Genomic DNA, 18,120 nt, shown 5'->3' on the forward strand with positions numbered 1-18,120 from the left:
AATCAACATTTACAACAGTTATGTCCCCAACGAGCATGTCCACATTAGAATCATCTACAAGTGAAAGTGCATCAACTGTGCAAACTACTGTGTACACAACAGGTACCTCTCCATCTTTACCATCTTCTTCAACAGAAGGACAAAGTACATCAGAATTAACTTCATCAGGAACAGAAGTAGCTTCAACTTTTACAACAGCTACATCCCTAATGCCCACATCCACATTACCTACAAGTGAAAGTGCATCAACTGTGCAAACTACTGTGTACACAACAGGTACCTCTCCATCTTTGCCATCTTCTTCAACAGAAGGACAAAGTACATCAGAATTAACTTCATCAGGAACAGAAGTAGCTTCAACTTTTACAACAGCTACATCCCTAATGCCCACATCCACATTACCTACAAGTGAAAGTGGATCAACATTGCAAACAACTGTGTACACAACAGGTACCTCTCCATCTTCACCATCTACTTCAACAGAGGGTACAAGTACATCAGAATTAACTTCATCAGGAACAGAAGTAGCTTCAACATATTCCTCAGCTACATCCACAATGGCCACCTCCACATCAGAATCACCTACAATTGAAAGTGGATCAACATTGCAAACTTCTGTGTACACAACAGGTACCTCTCCATCTACTTCAAAAGAAGGACAAAGTACTTCAGAATTAACTTCATCAGCAACAGCAATATTTTCAACTACTTTAGAGCAAACAACAAGCGAGCAGGCTCAAACCACTCCGTTTAGTTCTACCACAGAAACAGAACCTACAACGACAGCTCAATCAACATTTACAACAGATAAGCCTGCTATGACCACTAAATTTGAATCATCTACAAGTGAAATAAGTTCAACACTGGAAACTACATCTTCCTCTATAGGGACCTCTCCAACTTCACCATCTATGATGACAGAAGGGCAAAGTACATCAAAATTTATTTCATTAACAACAGAAATATCTTTATCCACTGCAGAGCAAACCACAAGCCAGCCGGCACAAACCACTCTGTTTAAGACTACCAAAGAAACAGAACCTTCAACAACAGCTCAATCAGCATTTACAACAGCTATGTCCCCAACGAGCATGTCCACATTAGAATCATCTACAAGTGAAAGTGCATCAACTGTGCAAACTACTGTGTACACAACAGGTACCTCTCCATCTTCGCCATCTTCTTCAACAGAAGGACAAAGTACATCAGAATTAACTTCATCAGGAACAGAAGTAGCTTCAACTTTTACAACAGCTACATCCCTAATGCCCACATCCAAATTACCTACAAGTGAAAGTGGATCAACATTGCAAACTACTGTGTACACAACAGGTACCTCTCCATCTTCACCATCTACTTCAACAGAGGGTAAAAGTACATCGGAATTAACTTCATCAGGAACAGAAGTAGCTTCAACATTTACAACAGCTACATCCCCAATGTCCACCTCCACATCAGAATCACCTACAATTGAAAGTGGATCAACATTGCAAACTTCTGTGTACACAACAGGTACCTCTCCATCTACTTCAACAGAAGGACAAAGTACTTCAGAATTAACTTCATCAGCAACAGCAATATTTTCAACTACTGTAGAGCAAACAACAAGCGAGCAGGCTCAAACCACTCCGTTTAGTTCTACCACAGAAACAGAACCTGCAACGACAGCTCAATCAATATTTACAACAGATAAACCTGCTATGACCACTAAATTTGAATCATCTACAAGTGAAAGAAGTTCGACACTGGAAACTACATCTTCCTCTATAGGGACCTCTCCAACTTCACCATCTATGACGACAGAAGGGCAAAGTACATCAAAATTTATTTCATCAACAACAGAAATATCTTTATCCACTGTAGAGCAAACAACAAGCCAGCCGGCACAAACCACTCTGTTTACGACTACCAAAGAAACAGAACCTTCAACAACAGCTCAATCAGCATTTACAACAGCTATGTCCCCAACGAGCATGTCCACATTAGAATCATCTACAAGTGAAAGTGCATCAACTGTGCAAACTACTGTGTACACAACAGGTACCTCTCCATCTTCGCCATCTTCTTCAACAGAAGGACAAAGTACATCAGAATTAACTTCATCAGGAACAGAAGTAGCTTCAACTTTTACAACAGCTACATCCCTAGTGCCCACATCCACATTACCTACAAGTGAAAGTGGATCAACATTGCAAACTTCTTTGTACACAACAGGTACCTCTCCATCTACTTCAACAGAAGGACAAAGTACTTCAGAATTGATTTCATCAACAAATGAAATATCTTTATCAACTGTAGAGCAAACTACAAGCCAGCCGGCACAAACCAGTCTGTTTACTACTACCACAGAAACAGAACCTTCAACAACAGCTCAATCAGCATTTACAACAATTATGTCCCCAAAGAGCACGTCCACATTAGAATCATCTACAAGTGAAAGTGCATCAATTGTGCAAACTACTGTGTTCACAACAGGTACCTCTCCATCTTCGCCATCTTCTTCAACAGAAGGACAAAGTACATCAGAATTAACTTCATCAGGAACAGCAATGCCTTCATCGACTGTAGAGCAAACAACAAGCCAGCACACTCAAACCACTCTGTTTAGTTCTATCACAGAAACAGAACCTACAACTACAGCTCAATCAACATTTACAAGAGTTACATCCCCAATGTCCACCTCCACATTAGAATCACCTACAAGTCAATCTGGATCAACATTGCAAACTACAGTGTACACAACAGGTACCTCTCCAACTACTTCAACAGAAAGACAAAGTACTTCAGAATTGATTTCATCAACAAATGAAATATCTTTATCAACTGTAGAGCAAACTACAAGCCAGCCGGCACAAACCACTCTGTTTACTACTACCACAGAAACAGAATCTTCAACAACAGCTCAATCAGCATTTACAACAGCTATGTCCCCAACGAGCACGTCCACATTAGAGTCATCTACAAGTGAAAGTGCATCAATTGTGCAAACTACTGTATACACAACAGGTACCTCTCCACCTTCACCAACTACTTCAACAGATGGACAAAGTACATCCGAATTAACTTCATCAGGAACAGTAAAGGCTTCATCTACTGTAGAGCAAACAACAAGCCAGCAGACTCAAACCACTCTGTTTAGTTCTATCACAGAAACAGAACCTACAACTACAGCTCAATCAATATTTACAAGAGTTACATCCCCAATGTCCACTTCCAAATTAGAATCATCTACAAGTCAAACCGGATCAACATTGCAATCTACTGTGTACACAGCAGGTACCTCCCTATCTACTTCAACAGAAGGACAAAGTACTTCAGAATTAATTTCATTAGGAACAGCAATGCCTTCATCTACTGTAGAGCAAACAACAAGCCAGCAGACTCAAACCACTCTGTTTAGTTCTATCACAGAAACAGAACCTACAACTACAGCTCAATCAACATTTACAAGATTTACATCCCCAATGTCCACCTCCAAATTAGATTCACCTACAAGTCAAACAGGATCAACATTGCAATCTACCATGTACACAGCAGGTACCTCCCCATCTACTTCAACAGAAGGACAAAGTACTTCAGAATTAACTTCATTAGGAACAGCAATGCCTTCATCTACTGCAGAGCAATTAACAAGCCAGCACACTCAAACCACTCTGTTTAGTTCTATCACAGAAACAGAACCTACAACGACAGCTCAATCAACATTTACAACAGCTTTGTCCCCAATGACTGAAACCACAATAGAATCATCTACAAGTGAAAGAACTTCAACAGTGGTAACTACATCATCCTCAATAGGTACATCTCCATCTTCAATGTCTTCTGTAACAGACGGTCAAAGTACATCAGAGATGATTTCATCAACAACAGGAATGCCTCCTTCTAATTCAGCACAAACAACAAGCCAGGAGACACAAAGCTCTATTTTTACTACTACCACAGAAACAGAACCTACAACAACAGTTCAATACACATTTACAACAGATACATCCCCAATGTCCACCTCCACATTAGAATCACCTACAAGTAAAACCGGATCAACTTTGCAAACTCCTGTGTACACAACAGGTACCTCTCCATCTTCACCATCTACTTCAACAGAAGGACAAAGTACTTCAGAATTAGCTTCATCAGCAACAGCAATGGCTTCATCTACTGTAGAGCAAACAACAAGCCAGCACACTCAAACCACTCTGTTAAGTTCTACCACAGAAACAGAACCTGCAATGACAGCTCAATCAACATTTACAACATATATATCTGCGATGACCACTAAATTTGAATCATCTACAAGTGAAAGAAGTTCAACACCGGAAACTACATCTTCCTCAATAGAGACCTCCCCAACTTCACCATCTATGACGACAGAAGGGCAAAGTACATCAAAATTGATTTCATCAACAACAGAAATATCTTTATCCACTGTAGAGCAAACTACAAGCCAGCCGGCACAAACCACGCTGTTTACTACTACCACAGAGACAGAACCTTCAACAACAGCTCAATCAGCATTTACAACAGCTATGTCCGCAACGAGCATGTCCACATTAGAATCATCTACAAGTGAAAGTGCATCAAATCTGCAAACTACTGTGTATTCAACGGGTACCTCTCCATCTTCACCATCTACTTCAACAGTAGGACAAAGTACATCCGAATTAACTTCATCAGGAACAGCAAAGGCTTCATCTACTGTAGAGCAAACAACAAGCCAGCAGACTCAAACCACTCTGTTTAGTTCTATCACAAAAACAGAACCTACAACTACAGCTCAGTCAACATTTACAAGAGTTACATCCCCAATGTCCACTTCAAAATTAGAATCACCTACAAGTCAAACCGGATCAACATTGCAATCTACTGTGTACACAGCAGGTACCTCCCCATCTACTTCAACAGAAGGACAAAGTACTTCAGAATTAACTTCATTAGGGACAGCAATGCCTTCATCTACTGTAGAGCAAACAACAAGCCAGCACACTCAAACCACTCTGTTTAGTTCTATCACAGAAACAGAACCTACAACGACAGCTCAATCAACATTTACAACAGCTTTGTCCCCAATGACTGGAACCACAATAGAATCATCTACAAGTGAAAGAACTTCAACAGTGGTAACTACATCATCATCAATAGGTACATCTCCATCTTCAATGTCTTCTGTAACAGACGGACAAAGTACATCAGAGATGATTTCATCAACAACAGAAATGCCTACTTCTAATTTAGCACAAACAACAAGCCAGGAGACACAAAGCTCTATTTTTACTACTACTACAGAAACAGAACCTATAACAACAGTTCAACACACATTTACAGCAGATACATCCCCAATGCCCACCTCCACATTAGAATCACCTACAAGTGAAACCGGATCATCTTTGCAAACTACTGTTTACACTACAGGTACCTCTCCATCTTCACCATCTACTTCAACAGAAGGACAAAGTACATCCGAATTAACTTCATCAGGAACAGTAAAGGCTTCATCTACTGTAGAGCAAACCACAAGCCAGCCGACACAAACCACTCTGTTTACGACTACCAAAGAAACAGAACCTTCAACAACAGCTCAATCAGCATTTACAACAGCTATGTCCCCAACGAGTATGTCCACATTAGAATCATCTACAAGTGAAAGTGCATCAACTGTGCAAACTACTGTGTACACAACAGGTACCTCTCCAACTTCGCCATCTTCTTCAACAGAAGGACAAAGTACATCAGAATTAACTTCACCAGGAACAGAAGTAGCTTCAACTTTTACAACAGATACATCCCCAATGTCCACCTCCACATTAGAATCACCTACAAGTGAAACCGGATCAACTTTGCAAACTACTGTGTATACAACAGGTACCTCTCAATCTTCACCATCTACTTCAACAGAAGGACAAAGTACATCCGAATTAACTTCATCAGGAACAGCAATGGCTTCATCTACTGTAGAGCAAACAACAAGCCAGCACACTCAAACCACTCTGTTTAGTTCTACCACAGAAACAGAAACTGCAACAACAGCTCAATCAACATTTACAACAGCTTTGTCCCCTATGACTGAAACCACAATAGAATCATCTACAAGTGAAAGAACTTCAACAGTGGTAACTACATCATCATCAATAGGTACATCTCCATCTTCAATGTCTTCTGTAACAGACGGACAAAGTACATCAGAGATGATTTCATCAACAACAGAAATGCCTACTTCTAATTCAGCACAAACAACAAGCCAGGAGACGCAAAGCTCTATTTTTACTACTACTACAGAAACAGAACCTACAACCACAGTTCAACACACATTTACAGCAGATACATCCCCAATACCCACCTCCACATTAGAATCACCTACAAGTGAAACCGGATCATCTTTGCAAACTACTGTTTACACAACAGGTACCTCTCCATCTTCACCATCTACTTCAACAGAAGGACAAAGTACATCCGAATTAACTTCATCAGGAACAGTAAAGGCTTCATCTACTGTAGAGCAAACAACAAGCCAGCCTGCACAAACCACTCTGTTTACGACTACCAAAGAAACAGAACCTTCAACAACAGCTCAATCAGCATTTACAACAGCTATGTCCCCAACGAGTATGTCCACATTAGAATCATCTACAAGTGAAAGTGCATCAACTGTGCAAACTACTGTGTACACAACAGGTACCTCTCCATCTTCGCCATCTTCTTCAACAGAAGGACAAAGTACATCCGAATTAACTTCAGCAGAAATATCTTCATCCACTGTAGACACGTTGATGACAACAAGCCAGCTGGTTCAAACCACTCTGTTTAGTTCTACCTTAGAAACAGAACCTACAATGACAGCTCAATCAACATTTCCAACACCTATGTCTGCTATAACCACAACCACATTTGATTCATCTTCAAGTGAAAGAAGTTCAACAGTGGAAACTACATCATCCTCGATAGGTACATCTTCATTTTCAATGTCTATTATGACAGAAGGACTGAGAACATCAGAACTCCCTTCAACAACAACTGAAATATTTTCATCTGCTATAGAAGAAACAACAGTCCAGCAGTCAGAAGCCACTCGGTTTACTTCTACCACAGAATCGGAACCTAAAACAGCAGCTATATCAGTATTTACAACAGCTATTACCCGTATCAGCACATCCACATTAGAATCTTCTACAAATGAAAGTGGATTAACAGCAGAAACTATATTGTCCACAACAGGTACCTCTCAATTTTCACCATCTACTATAACAGATGGACAAAGCACATCAGGATTCACTTTATCAATACATACGCTGTCATCTAGTGTAGAACGAACAAGCCAGCAAACACAAACCACTCAATTTCCTTCCACAACAGAAACAGATTCCATGAGCACATCCACATTAGCATTGTCTACACTTGAAAGTGGTTCTACACTGGAAACTTCAATTTCCACAAGTAAATCTTCAGCTTCACCACCACCATTGTCTACGACAGAAGGACAAACCACATCAAAATTGACCTCATCTATAACAGAAATATCGTCATCTAGTATAGAACAATCAACACGCCAACAGACACAAAACACACAATTTACTTCTACTACAGAAACAGAATCTAAAATGACAGGTCAGTCAGCATTTACAACAGCTATGTCACCCATGAGCACCACATTACGATCATCTACACTTGAAAGTAGTTCAACACTGGAAACTACATTACCCACAATAGGTTCAACTCCATCTTCACTATTTACTACAACAGAAGAACAAACTTCCCATAATCCTCAAACAATAACATCAGCAGTTACAGCCCAAACATCAAGCATTTCTACATCATCCCAGCCAAGCCCTTCTGCTGAAACTAGCACCCAGAAAACCTCATCAACATCAACAGAACCTCATTCATCTGCAACAACTCTCATCTCAGTTTCAACAACTCAAAACTGCCTGGAGAATTGTCAGTGTAATGGGTCTCCATGCATCTTCAATGTAACATCTGGGAAATGTCAGTGTCAGTGCAATCCTTTCACTTTTGGAGAGTACTGCAATTTTGCAAATGACTCTTCTTCTATTACTTGGTGTGAGTATTTACCATACAATTCCTAAATAATTATTACACTTTGTTTTAATAATTCTTTGTACTTTGGGTATTTAATCAATGATAGATTAGCACCCAAGGTACTTGCAAAGTGTGACATAATTTAAAGTTAGTTGTATTATGGATTGTGTGACATTTTAGCTAAAACCTATTTGCATATGTTTTAGAGGTAAAATGCTATACAACCCACAGACATCCATCGTTTATTTTTTAATTACAAAAGACGGTAACACTTTATTTTAAGGTTTCTTTGTTACACGTTACATGTAATTACTATTGTAATAACAATAAATTTTGCATAATTATATGCAACTAACTCTATACCAAACCCTCATCCTAACCCTAACCATATAGTAATTATGTGTAGTTAAACATGTCAATACTTAAAAATATAATTACAATGTAACAAGGATACCTTTAAATAAATTGCAACCCAAAAGATGTGGCACAATAGTTCTCAAACATCATTTATGTTGATTAACTCACTTATGTTTTTATCTTTCTGATTTATTTGTAGCTGAAAGCACGCCCACAAGGAATGCAAATGTCTCTCTCAGAATTATGATGAACTATCTTCCTGGTTATGAAAACATTAACTCTTCAGAATCACGAAAACTAATTTCCATCTTAAAACATGAGGTACATTTTTATAGTTCATTTTCTTGAGGTACTTAATTTTAGTGGTTTTATTAATAAAAATAATTGTTTTTATTTTTGAGAGCTGATGCATATGCCGATATCTTGAAAAGCAGGGGGGCTGATATAAAGCTGATATAATTGTTTTCATTATTATTAATATTTAAGAAGTTTTAAATCATTTGACAATGGATATAAAAATAAATGTGTAAAATAAACATACATTTACTTTAGATGACAACGTATTTTTCACAAATAAATAAATATTATTAATAAAAATATAATTAAAAAGGAAGTAACTGTACTGTAGTCTACAGGGCACTCAGTATTCTGGGAAGTATGTGTGCATTGGGAATCATATTTTTCAAATAAAGCAAGGGTAACACTAATTTTACATATAGCTCACAGTGAAAATGACATGATATCACAGTGGGCGAATGCAAAAAGCGCAGCATAATTTGAAACCACAAGTTCAAAGTTTAAAGCGTATTTGCTTAAAGCTAACGGCAAACAAGAAAGTATTATAATGTTTGCCTTTCTAATACTAATAATATAAAAGCAATCCTTATAATACTTTCTGTATACATTAATTCCTTTGTTTAACCGCTCTATCTGATTATTAGACAGGCTTCTATCTGTATTATACAGAACTGTTAACAACAACAGTAAACCAGAGGGAGAGTGTGAGCACTGTGTGCTCAGGCGCTGCCGCTCTCAGCGCCATCAAAATGAAAGTCCTGCCTCTATCACATTGACCGAGCAGAAAAACGTATCGTCAGATGCCGATATTTGAAAAATTTCAAATATCAGCCGATTTATCAGTCGATCTCTACTAAAATGTCAAATTTTAAATGCACACAGCCTACATAAAGTAGCTGTGATTTTTCACAAACTGTTGTGACTTCCGTAAAAAAGTTGACATCACTACACAGTCACCGCCTTTAGTCACCACCCCGAGCACTGCCCACCATCCCACTCTACTTTTGCTAAACCCCCAGACAATATTGCTTCCATTCCATTGCTGAGCGACAACAACATGGAAACATGTCGAAAAGGTTAACTTTAACCACGAAACCAGATCAGCCGACCTGTAATGTCTTACTCTCATTCAAAGGATGGACGATCTGACAGGATTGTTAATCCATATATTGAATACATTATACATCTAACATGTATAATAAAGACAAACTGACCATGTCTATCTAGTCATGATGAAGATGTTCGATTTAAGCAGGCAACTATTTTTACAGCTACATTTTTGTTCCATTTCGTGCAATGTTATAGTTATGTCAGTATGCCTATATGTATGTAGTGTTTTTATGTGGTGTATCATTGTTAATTACGGTACCCCTATAAAAAAAAATGTGAATGTCTGTTGACTGAAAATCAAAACACCTTGTGGACTCAACCACTGTTCCCAAAAAGGATGAAACTTCTTTCTTAACCACGAACATTTTTGCAACTTATTGATGACAACTGTGCTTTAGTTGTGTTTAACTTGTGTTTAGAAAGAGAATGTGTTTAGAGTTTTGCAAAAGAGTGCATGAGCTTTGCAAATAGAGCCTAACTTCCTGAATGTGTTTAAGGTTTAGCAGAAAGAGTGCTTTATTCGAACAAATTGGTTTAAGCTAGTGAGACATTCGGTTCAGGGATAGTGGTTTAGTGTTTTAGCAATTTAGAAAAACTGTAAATGCAATAACAGCATTTGTAGTTGTGAATTTGTGTTTCTTAACACTGCGCATGTTTGTGTTCTTTAGTAAGGATGACAAAATGGTGCAATGAAAAATGACATTGATCTAATTTATTGGCGTATTAATCATTCTATTTATGTGAAAAGACAAGTTTGATGCAAGTAGAAATTAAGAAAAAGTCTTTATTGTCATTGTATTGTGCAAAATACAATAAATTTGGGAAACTCTATCACTGCACAAATAAATGCCACCTTAATAGACAATTAAACCTTACAATAACATCCCAATGAACAAAACATCTAAATGATGCTAAAACTTTCTATGAAGCCCGTATTTATAATACATTATAAGGGTATTCTTAAGGCATTATAATGAATGCATAATGCATTATAAAAAAACTGTAAAATATGATATATAAACTCATGAATAATAATAACAATCATAATACATCATAAAACTTAATACATATATTACATAAGTTACAGTATGATTATTTTCTGGTTATAAGTTAGATATTTATAACGCACATTGAACACCATTTTACATCTACTTAATTTACAGTATTATGGACTGTTTCATATCTTGACATTTTTTATTTAGGATCTGCACAGTAACTTACTACAGCTTGTGAGTGGTTAAATGTTGAGTGTTATTTTAGTGTTTCTGTGCAGCTAATGTCAATTAATTGATATGATCTTAATACTCCAACTGAAAAAAAAAATGTTTTATATGGTTACATTTTATCTTGAAAAGATATTATTAACAATATCATTACTACTTATAAGTGTAATTTGACCTCTTTAAGTAAAGTAGCATAAAAAAGTATAATCCAAATTGATGTAACATGTTCATTGTTATAAATCATCATACAAAGCTATAACCACAAATAAGTAAATATTATAATATATTAAAACCGTTCTTATGAATATTCATGAGATGATAAAACATATTATAAGGTTTTTTATAATGCATTATGCATTCATTATAATGCCTTAAGGATACCCTCATAATGTATTATAAATACGTGCTTCATAGAAAGTGTTACCGGAATTTTTATTGATCATCAGATTGCAGGGTAGAGCATTGTGTCAAAAGCTTCGAGGCATCAACGCAGTTTATTGTAAAAGCCTTGTTCAGCACATAGCACTGTTCGTCTAGGCAGGGACAAACAGAGTCTGAAACAGCAAGAAAAAAAAAAAAAACTAAAACTAAATACTAGACACAGGAAAACAGGCAGTGCACAAGTAAACAAGAACTGGCTCCATAGAATAGCTATCGCTAAATGAGGATTGGAATAAATGCCAAACAATACTCGGCAGTGAATAATGGTGTGAGACTGATTTATATATTGTATGTTATTGGTAGCAGCTGTGTGTGATTGGTTTCAGGTGAACTTGTAATTAGTGCAATGGAGAATGGGAAATGTAGTCCAGGGAGATGTGTGTGGTCTGTTATGATAAGGCAACTTATGGTGGCAGTCGGACGGAAATTCATGGACAGGATTCGTGACAATAAATAAATTAACTTCATATATTTAATAGTTAACTTAGACAACCCTAATTACCAAACTTAGTCAGGAGAAATTAAAATATTTGATGCCATAGTGAAGTTTATTTTGTAATATTGTATAATATATTTTCATTTTTGCTAAATATATAATGTATAAATACTTCTATATTTTTTTTTTTTACAGCTTTCAATCCTTTGTAAAAGAGCAGATGCACAGAATTTCAAAGAAGTGCAAATACATAAGTTTGTGTAAGTTGATTTCTCTTGAATTTCATACATTTACCAACATTTGCCAAATATATCAATATGTGGTATGTATTTTTCCCATCTAGGAAAGGAAGTGTCATTGCTGAAAGTACTGCAGTATATAACTATCCCAACAATGACTCACAAATAATGTTTCTAAATAACTATCTGCAATACACCCTGGAAACAATCTTTAACGAAACAGATTCATTTAAAAATCTCAGCATAGCTCTTAATGCTTCCATCCAAGTTGACCAAACGACCATGGGGCCAGTTATAATATCAAGTAAGTTATTTTTTATTTTTATTATTATTATTATTATTATTTTTTGGAAACAGATAACCTTGATTTAACATATTTAATTAAATACTGTAATAATAATAATAATAATAATAATAATAATAATAATAATAATAATAATAATAATAATAATAATGATAATAATAAATTACACATAATTTAAAGAACACATGGATTAATGTTCTACAGTTTCTGTAATATGTCTTTTATATTTATTTTTAGATATATTTAATGATCAGAGGATCAATGGATATCTTTTTAATCTTTGTTTTGTGTAGATATTTCAGATCTGCAGTCATTTGTGAAATGCGCAGTGGATTTTGCAAACTTAACGGTAGAGTTGGAAGATGGAGCATGGGTATGTGTGGGACCGTGTAAAAGAAATCTTGAATTCTGCAATCAACGAGGTGAATGCCTTAATGAAATAGAAGGACCACAGTGCAGGTAAGTCTTTCAAAGCAAATTCAGAGGACTACAAACTGTATAGACTTCAGCTAAACAAATGATATTTAACTATAAATTATTTACATTGGCTCCCTTTATCCCTAAATAAATCAAGGGAAAGAGCTTATTACTTTAGAAATTAGCTTATTTAAATAATAAGTTCAAAACCTAACAAAAAGTCACTTTAGAATTTGATGGGCAAGAATATTGTAAAAAGTCAATGTCTTGAATTAATTCAGGAACTAATCCTCTCCTACTCATTTTGCTAACTGTCTAGGTGTTACAGTTCTCCCTTTGAGAAGTACTATGGAGATCATTGTGAGCTTTACAGCAGAGGGGCCGGTTTCTACGCTGTCCTCTTTGGCTGTTTAGCAGCTTTTGCTCTACTTATCATTGTCTTTGGTGTGATGATTCTGGTGCTCTACAGAGCCAAGAGGTCTGTATAACTGTTTCTGTGACTTATTAAAAGACCAAAACATCAAAGCAAACAAATAACACCGTTATTAATTTCAGCAGAACTTCAAGCAAAAGGAGGTTATCACTTTTTGATGATGTCTTCTTCGATTTTACATCAAGAGGTACAATGTCTAGCTTTGCAAATGCTTTAGTAAATATGCTTCAGCAGCAGTATAAGATGAAAGTTTCAAACATCAGAATTGAAAATATTATTGAATAACTGAAAATAGTAAATATATTATTTCAGGATCCATAGACAGTGGTTATGGGATTCAAAATTTGTCAGTCACAGAAGATTCAGCACCTGGGTCTTTCAGCTCATAACATGAAAATGCACCTGTGCGGTAGGATGAGCAATTGTGCATTTAATTTAACAAACTGGAAATGGAAAATAACATGTATTGGTCATTGATAAATTGATTATTTTTTAATCACAGTTGTTTTCTCTCTGTTACAGATAAAGACCAGAGCAAATTAAGTGGTGGATGTCCGATGAACAGAAAAGACATTTATTTATCTAAAGAAATTGTATTTAAAATATTTATAAAATAATCTCAGGAAACCAACATAATTATACATACATTTACTGGGTTGATTTCAGATTATGTATCTTATGTCTTTCAAAGCAAATTCAGATGACTATGTACAAACTGTGTAGTGTAAATAATATTTAAAAAAAACATAAGAACATTGTATAAAGCACCTCTGTAAAACTCAGTAATCTATGATACCAAACACTGCATAGCATATGGAAAAATCAATAATAAACCAAATAAATATGTGGTTGTTAAAATATGTGCATTACACAAGTACTCACTAGAAGTGCTGCCACCGACACAATCACAAACCACGGCCAGTCAGAATAAATCTCTTTGTTTTGGCACCCTGTTTCACACAAATCTTATGTATATATATATATATATATATATATATATATATATATATATATATATATATATATATATATATATATATATGTTTTTTTTTTTATTATTCCTGTGTAAAGGGGCTAGTTTTAATGGTTAACGTTTTGTCATGTAAAATCTGCTTTTTCACCGTCACTCTCTCTACATCCATATAGTTGATAATTAATATACATTAGAAGCTGTACTCCGGTCCAATAGTTGACGTTGTGGGAAGGGCTTACTGATCCATGACACATAAAAGGTTTTCCTAAGCAACTTAAAATATAGGAACCTAAGCAACAATCCATAGTTTAAAATGCTAGGAACGTTAGGAAATAAGACAACAGAGGAGAAATGCAAAGACATTATTATTTTATTTATTTATTTTTTGGGGTATGAGAGGGTGTCATAAATAATCACATTTCTGATCTATTTACAGTGATTGTCTGCTCTGCAGTTTTTTCATGTTTCTTTGCAGGTACAGTAGGTTTCTTGAAGCATCTCGAGATGTTGCCACAGTTCTTCTGGATTAAGCCTTGGCTCAGTTTGTTCTGGTTCTTCATGTCATTCCAGATGAAAAAAAAATCTTACCACTAAGGGTTCTTCTAAATAGCAGTAAAGCTTTCTTTTTTTTTTTTTAGCTTTCTCTTAAAACCTATTTACAAAGCTGCTGAGACAAACATTTAATAAGGAATAGAGAGAAGTCTTTAGCTAAGAGAAAGGGTGGGGTTGACCTTGTTGCTATGGATGATGTCATCATGCTTGCTTACTATGGCCACAGTGATTGGCTGATAAATACTGTAGAGCATGTTGTTGCCCAGGGGCGTAGATTACGCAGTGGACGTCCCCCCAATCCGCCCCCCACACACTTTTATCATCAAGGAAATTCGTCCACTGCACTTTTACAGGTAAGTGTGTTCGTACAGAGGTTTTCAAGAACTGGTGTGAATAAATATAGATTTAAACAGGATAGTCTTTTTTTTTTTTTTTTGGACTGAGAAGGCGAAATTAACATCACAGAGCGATAAACACTCCTGCAGTGTGTGTTTCATTCATACTCATGCAGTGTGTCATACCAGGAAACTCCTGCTATCGTATGAAAACCGTTGTTTTCGGGTTTGTTTGTTTTTTCAAGTCAAAAAAAATCTCCAGCAGGTGATAAATAAAGTATATGAACAATGCAGTGCTAATTGACATAGCATTTATTACAGTATATAAACTATTCTGCCTTATTATGTGATCAGAAGTGTTTGTAGTATAATAACAAATCATTATTATTGGTTATTGTCCAGCAGTTATAGATTTCTAAGCCTATTAAAAGCTAGAAATGAGAAAAAAAAATTAAGTTGCCTATACACTACCAATCAAAAGTTTTTGAACTTTTGAACATAGCTTGTTAATGTTTTTTTAAAGAAGTCTCTTCTGTTCACAAAGCCTGCATTTATTTGATCCAAGTACTGCAAATCAGTGAAATTTTGAAATATTTTTACTAGCCTATTTAAAATAGCTGTTTTCTATTTGAATATATTTCAAAATGTTATTTATTGAGATTTCAAAGCAGATTTTTTTTTTTTTTTTTGCATCATTACGCCAGTCACACGATCCTTTCAGAAATGATTCTGATATACTGATTTGCTTTTGATTTATATATATATATATACACACACTAAGCTTTTGAATGATATAGTGTATAATGTTGCAAAATATTTTTATTTCACATAAATGCTGATCTGTGGATCCTTCTATTCATTGTAGAATGCTGAAAAAAAATTACTTTTCATTTAAAAAAAGTTTCATTTAAATATTGATAATCAGCAAATCAACATAATAAGAATTATTTCTGATTAATGTGACACTGAAGACTGGAAGAATGATGCTGAAAATTCACCTTTGATCACAGGTACAATACATTACATTTGAAATATATTCAAATAGAAAATGTCTCAGGTTACAAATGTAACCTTTGTTCCCTGAGAACAGGGAACGAGACAATACGTCATCGACGCTATGGGGAACGCCTCAGGTGTGACAGGTGTCTGAAATCAAATATCAACTCACAGCAATCATGCTGACGGGCGACAGTCGTGAATCATCAGCTTGAATGATGAGCGTGCGACCTGGATATAAAAGGGCGCCTTGAAACCATGACAATATCCTTTCGTCTGAAGGGACTGTTTGGCAGGCAGACCCTGAGGCATGGCTGGGAGACTTATTGTCTCGTTCCATGTTCTCACGGAACAAAGGTTACATTTGTAACCTGAGACGTTCCCTTTCGAAGGGAACTTCGACAATACGTCATCGACGCTATGGGGAACGAAATACCCATGCCGTCATGCTAAAGGGAGTGCATGCCCAATGGCAGTGACAACTGTCAGAACCAGCAATTCAATGAACGCTAGAACCACTCACCCTCAGATCACACAGGGCTGTCAGTGACAGCACTCCCTACGGTCATAGCCCAAGCTATATGATACCACAGAAAACCTCCATAAACATAGTTTAGTGAAAGGTCTACCTGGGCCTGCTCAAGGGCCTAGGACCACAACTTCAACTTCTTAGAAGGGGTCCCTTCTAGGGAATGTGGCTAGGGAACCCGGGGGAACCCCAGCTAGTCACTATTCAGGGGAATGTACCACCTGAAATGCCACAAGGCAGGCCTGACCTGGTGTCACTACATAAGACACTACAGACTGGCCACTTCCTGTCTGTCCGAAGACAAAGCCTCTGGACACTTGCCTTTAGAAAGGCATCCAGCCCGAGGAACTGCGGAGCAGGCAGTGAACCACTCGGCCCGGATCTCAGAGACAGGATATCCTGGAGAGTATGACTCAGCATAGTGCTTTACAACCCTTACCAGCGAGGGGAGTTTCTCTACTCGATCCACGGATCTACCCAGTGTTTGTGTTTCAAAAAACACTGAGGAGGCCTGTGAGGGCCTAAGGACTGATCTAACTGGGAAGCCTCATGAGAGGCCTATGACCGACTGACCAGACTCAGAAGACCACATACTCACATTGACCCTCAGTCAGGGGAGCATAAGATCTACCTGGTAGGCAACCAGGCTGTAGCAGGATAAAGAGGTTCCAGGAGGGAACCCGTAGCAGAGAATTAAAACTTGAGCCAAGCCAGGGCGCAAGCTCACCTTCGGTAGCTGCCTGATAAGGACTGCTAAACTGAAAGTAAGCGGCCACTAGCTTACAAAACCCAGCATCACTGTGAAACTACTCCCAGGGAGACCTGGAGAGGCCTATTACCTGACAACCACAGTATGTGGGAGCTCACCTTCGGAGAGGCTTGGTGAAGCCTACTACCTGATAACCACAATATGTGGGAGTTCACCTACAGAGAGGCCTGGAGAGGCCTACTACCTGTTACCAGATAACCACCTTAAGTGGAAACTGAAAGTAATTTGGAACTCAACTCCAGGGAGGCCTGGTGAGGCCTACTACCTGACAACCACAGTATGTGGGAGATCACCTTCAGAGAGGCCAGGTGAAGCCTACTACCTGAAAACCACAATATGTGGGAGTTCACCTACAGAGAGGCCTAGAGAGGCCTACTACCTGTTACCAGATAACCACCTTAAGTGGAAACTGAAAGTCATTTGGAACTCAACTCCAGGGAGGCCTGGTGAGGCCTACTACCTGACAACCACAGTATTTGGGAGCTCAACTTCAGGGATGCCTAGTGAGGCCTACTACCTGATAAACACAGTGCAGGAAAGCTTACTTTCAAGGAGGCCTGGAGAGGCCTACTACCTGAAAACCATAGCTGATAGTGAGCCAGACTGGCAGTCCAGTTGACTGTCTTTGGGGCCTTGCCTTCAGGGAGGCCTTATGAGGCCTACTACCTGACAGTTCAAGGG

General features: G+C 37.2%; 1 protein-coding gene and 1 long non-coding RNA gene across 2 annotated transcripts; both read left to right on the forward strand.

Moving 5' to 3' along the window:
* The first annotated feature begins 5,574 nt into the window (after positions 1-5,574).
* Positions 5,575-12,728, forward strand: LOC127967938 (mucin-3A-like). Its single transcript, XM_052568713.1, has 5 exons — positions 5,575-8,049; positions 8,585-8,706; positions 12,088-12,152; positions 12,236-12,435; positions 12,673-12,728. The coding sequence occupies exons 1-5, from the start codon at positions 5,595-5,597 to the stop codon at positions 12,726-12,728; spliced, it is 2,898 nt and encodes a 965-aa protein (XP_052424673.1). The 5' UTR covers positions 5,575-5,594.
* A 456-nt stretch (positions 12,729-13,184) lies between these two features.
* LOC127967919 (uncharacterized) lies at positions 13,185-14,113 on the forward strand. Its single transcript, XR_008155861.1, has 4 exons — positions 13,185-13,330; positions 13,411-13,472; positions 13,598-13,694; positions 13,808-14,113. It is a non-coding gene; the product is annotated as an uncharacterized LOC127967919 (long non-coding RNA).
* The last annotated feature ends 4,007 nt before the right edge of the window (positions 14,114-18,120 follow it).

This window comes from Carassius gibelio, chromosome B11, assembly GCF_023724105.1.
Source record: "Carassius gibelio isolate Cgi1373 ecotype wild population from Czech Republic chromosome B11, carGib1.2-hapl.c, whole genome shotgun sequence".
NCBI lineage: Eukaryota > Metazoa > Chordata > Actinopteri > Cypriniformes > Cyprinidae > Carassius > Carassius gibelio.

Coding starts and splice junctions, on each gene's coding strand:
- LOC127967938 (XM_052568713.1), top strand. CDS start 5,595: ATGTCCCCAACGAGTATGTCCACATTAGAATCATCTACAAGTGAAAGT. Junction 8,707..12,087: donor TTTCCATCTTAAAACATGAG/GTACATTTTTAT, acceptor TTTTTTTTACAG/CTTTCAATCCTTTGTAAAAG. Junction 12,436..12,672: donor GGGGCCAGTTATAATATCAA/GTAAGTTATTTT, acceptor ATTTATTTTTAG/ATATATTTAATGATCAGAGG.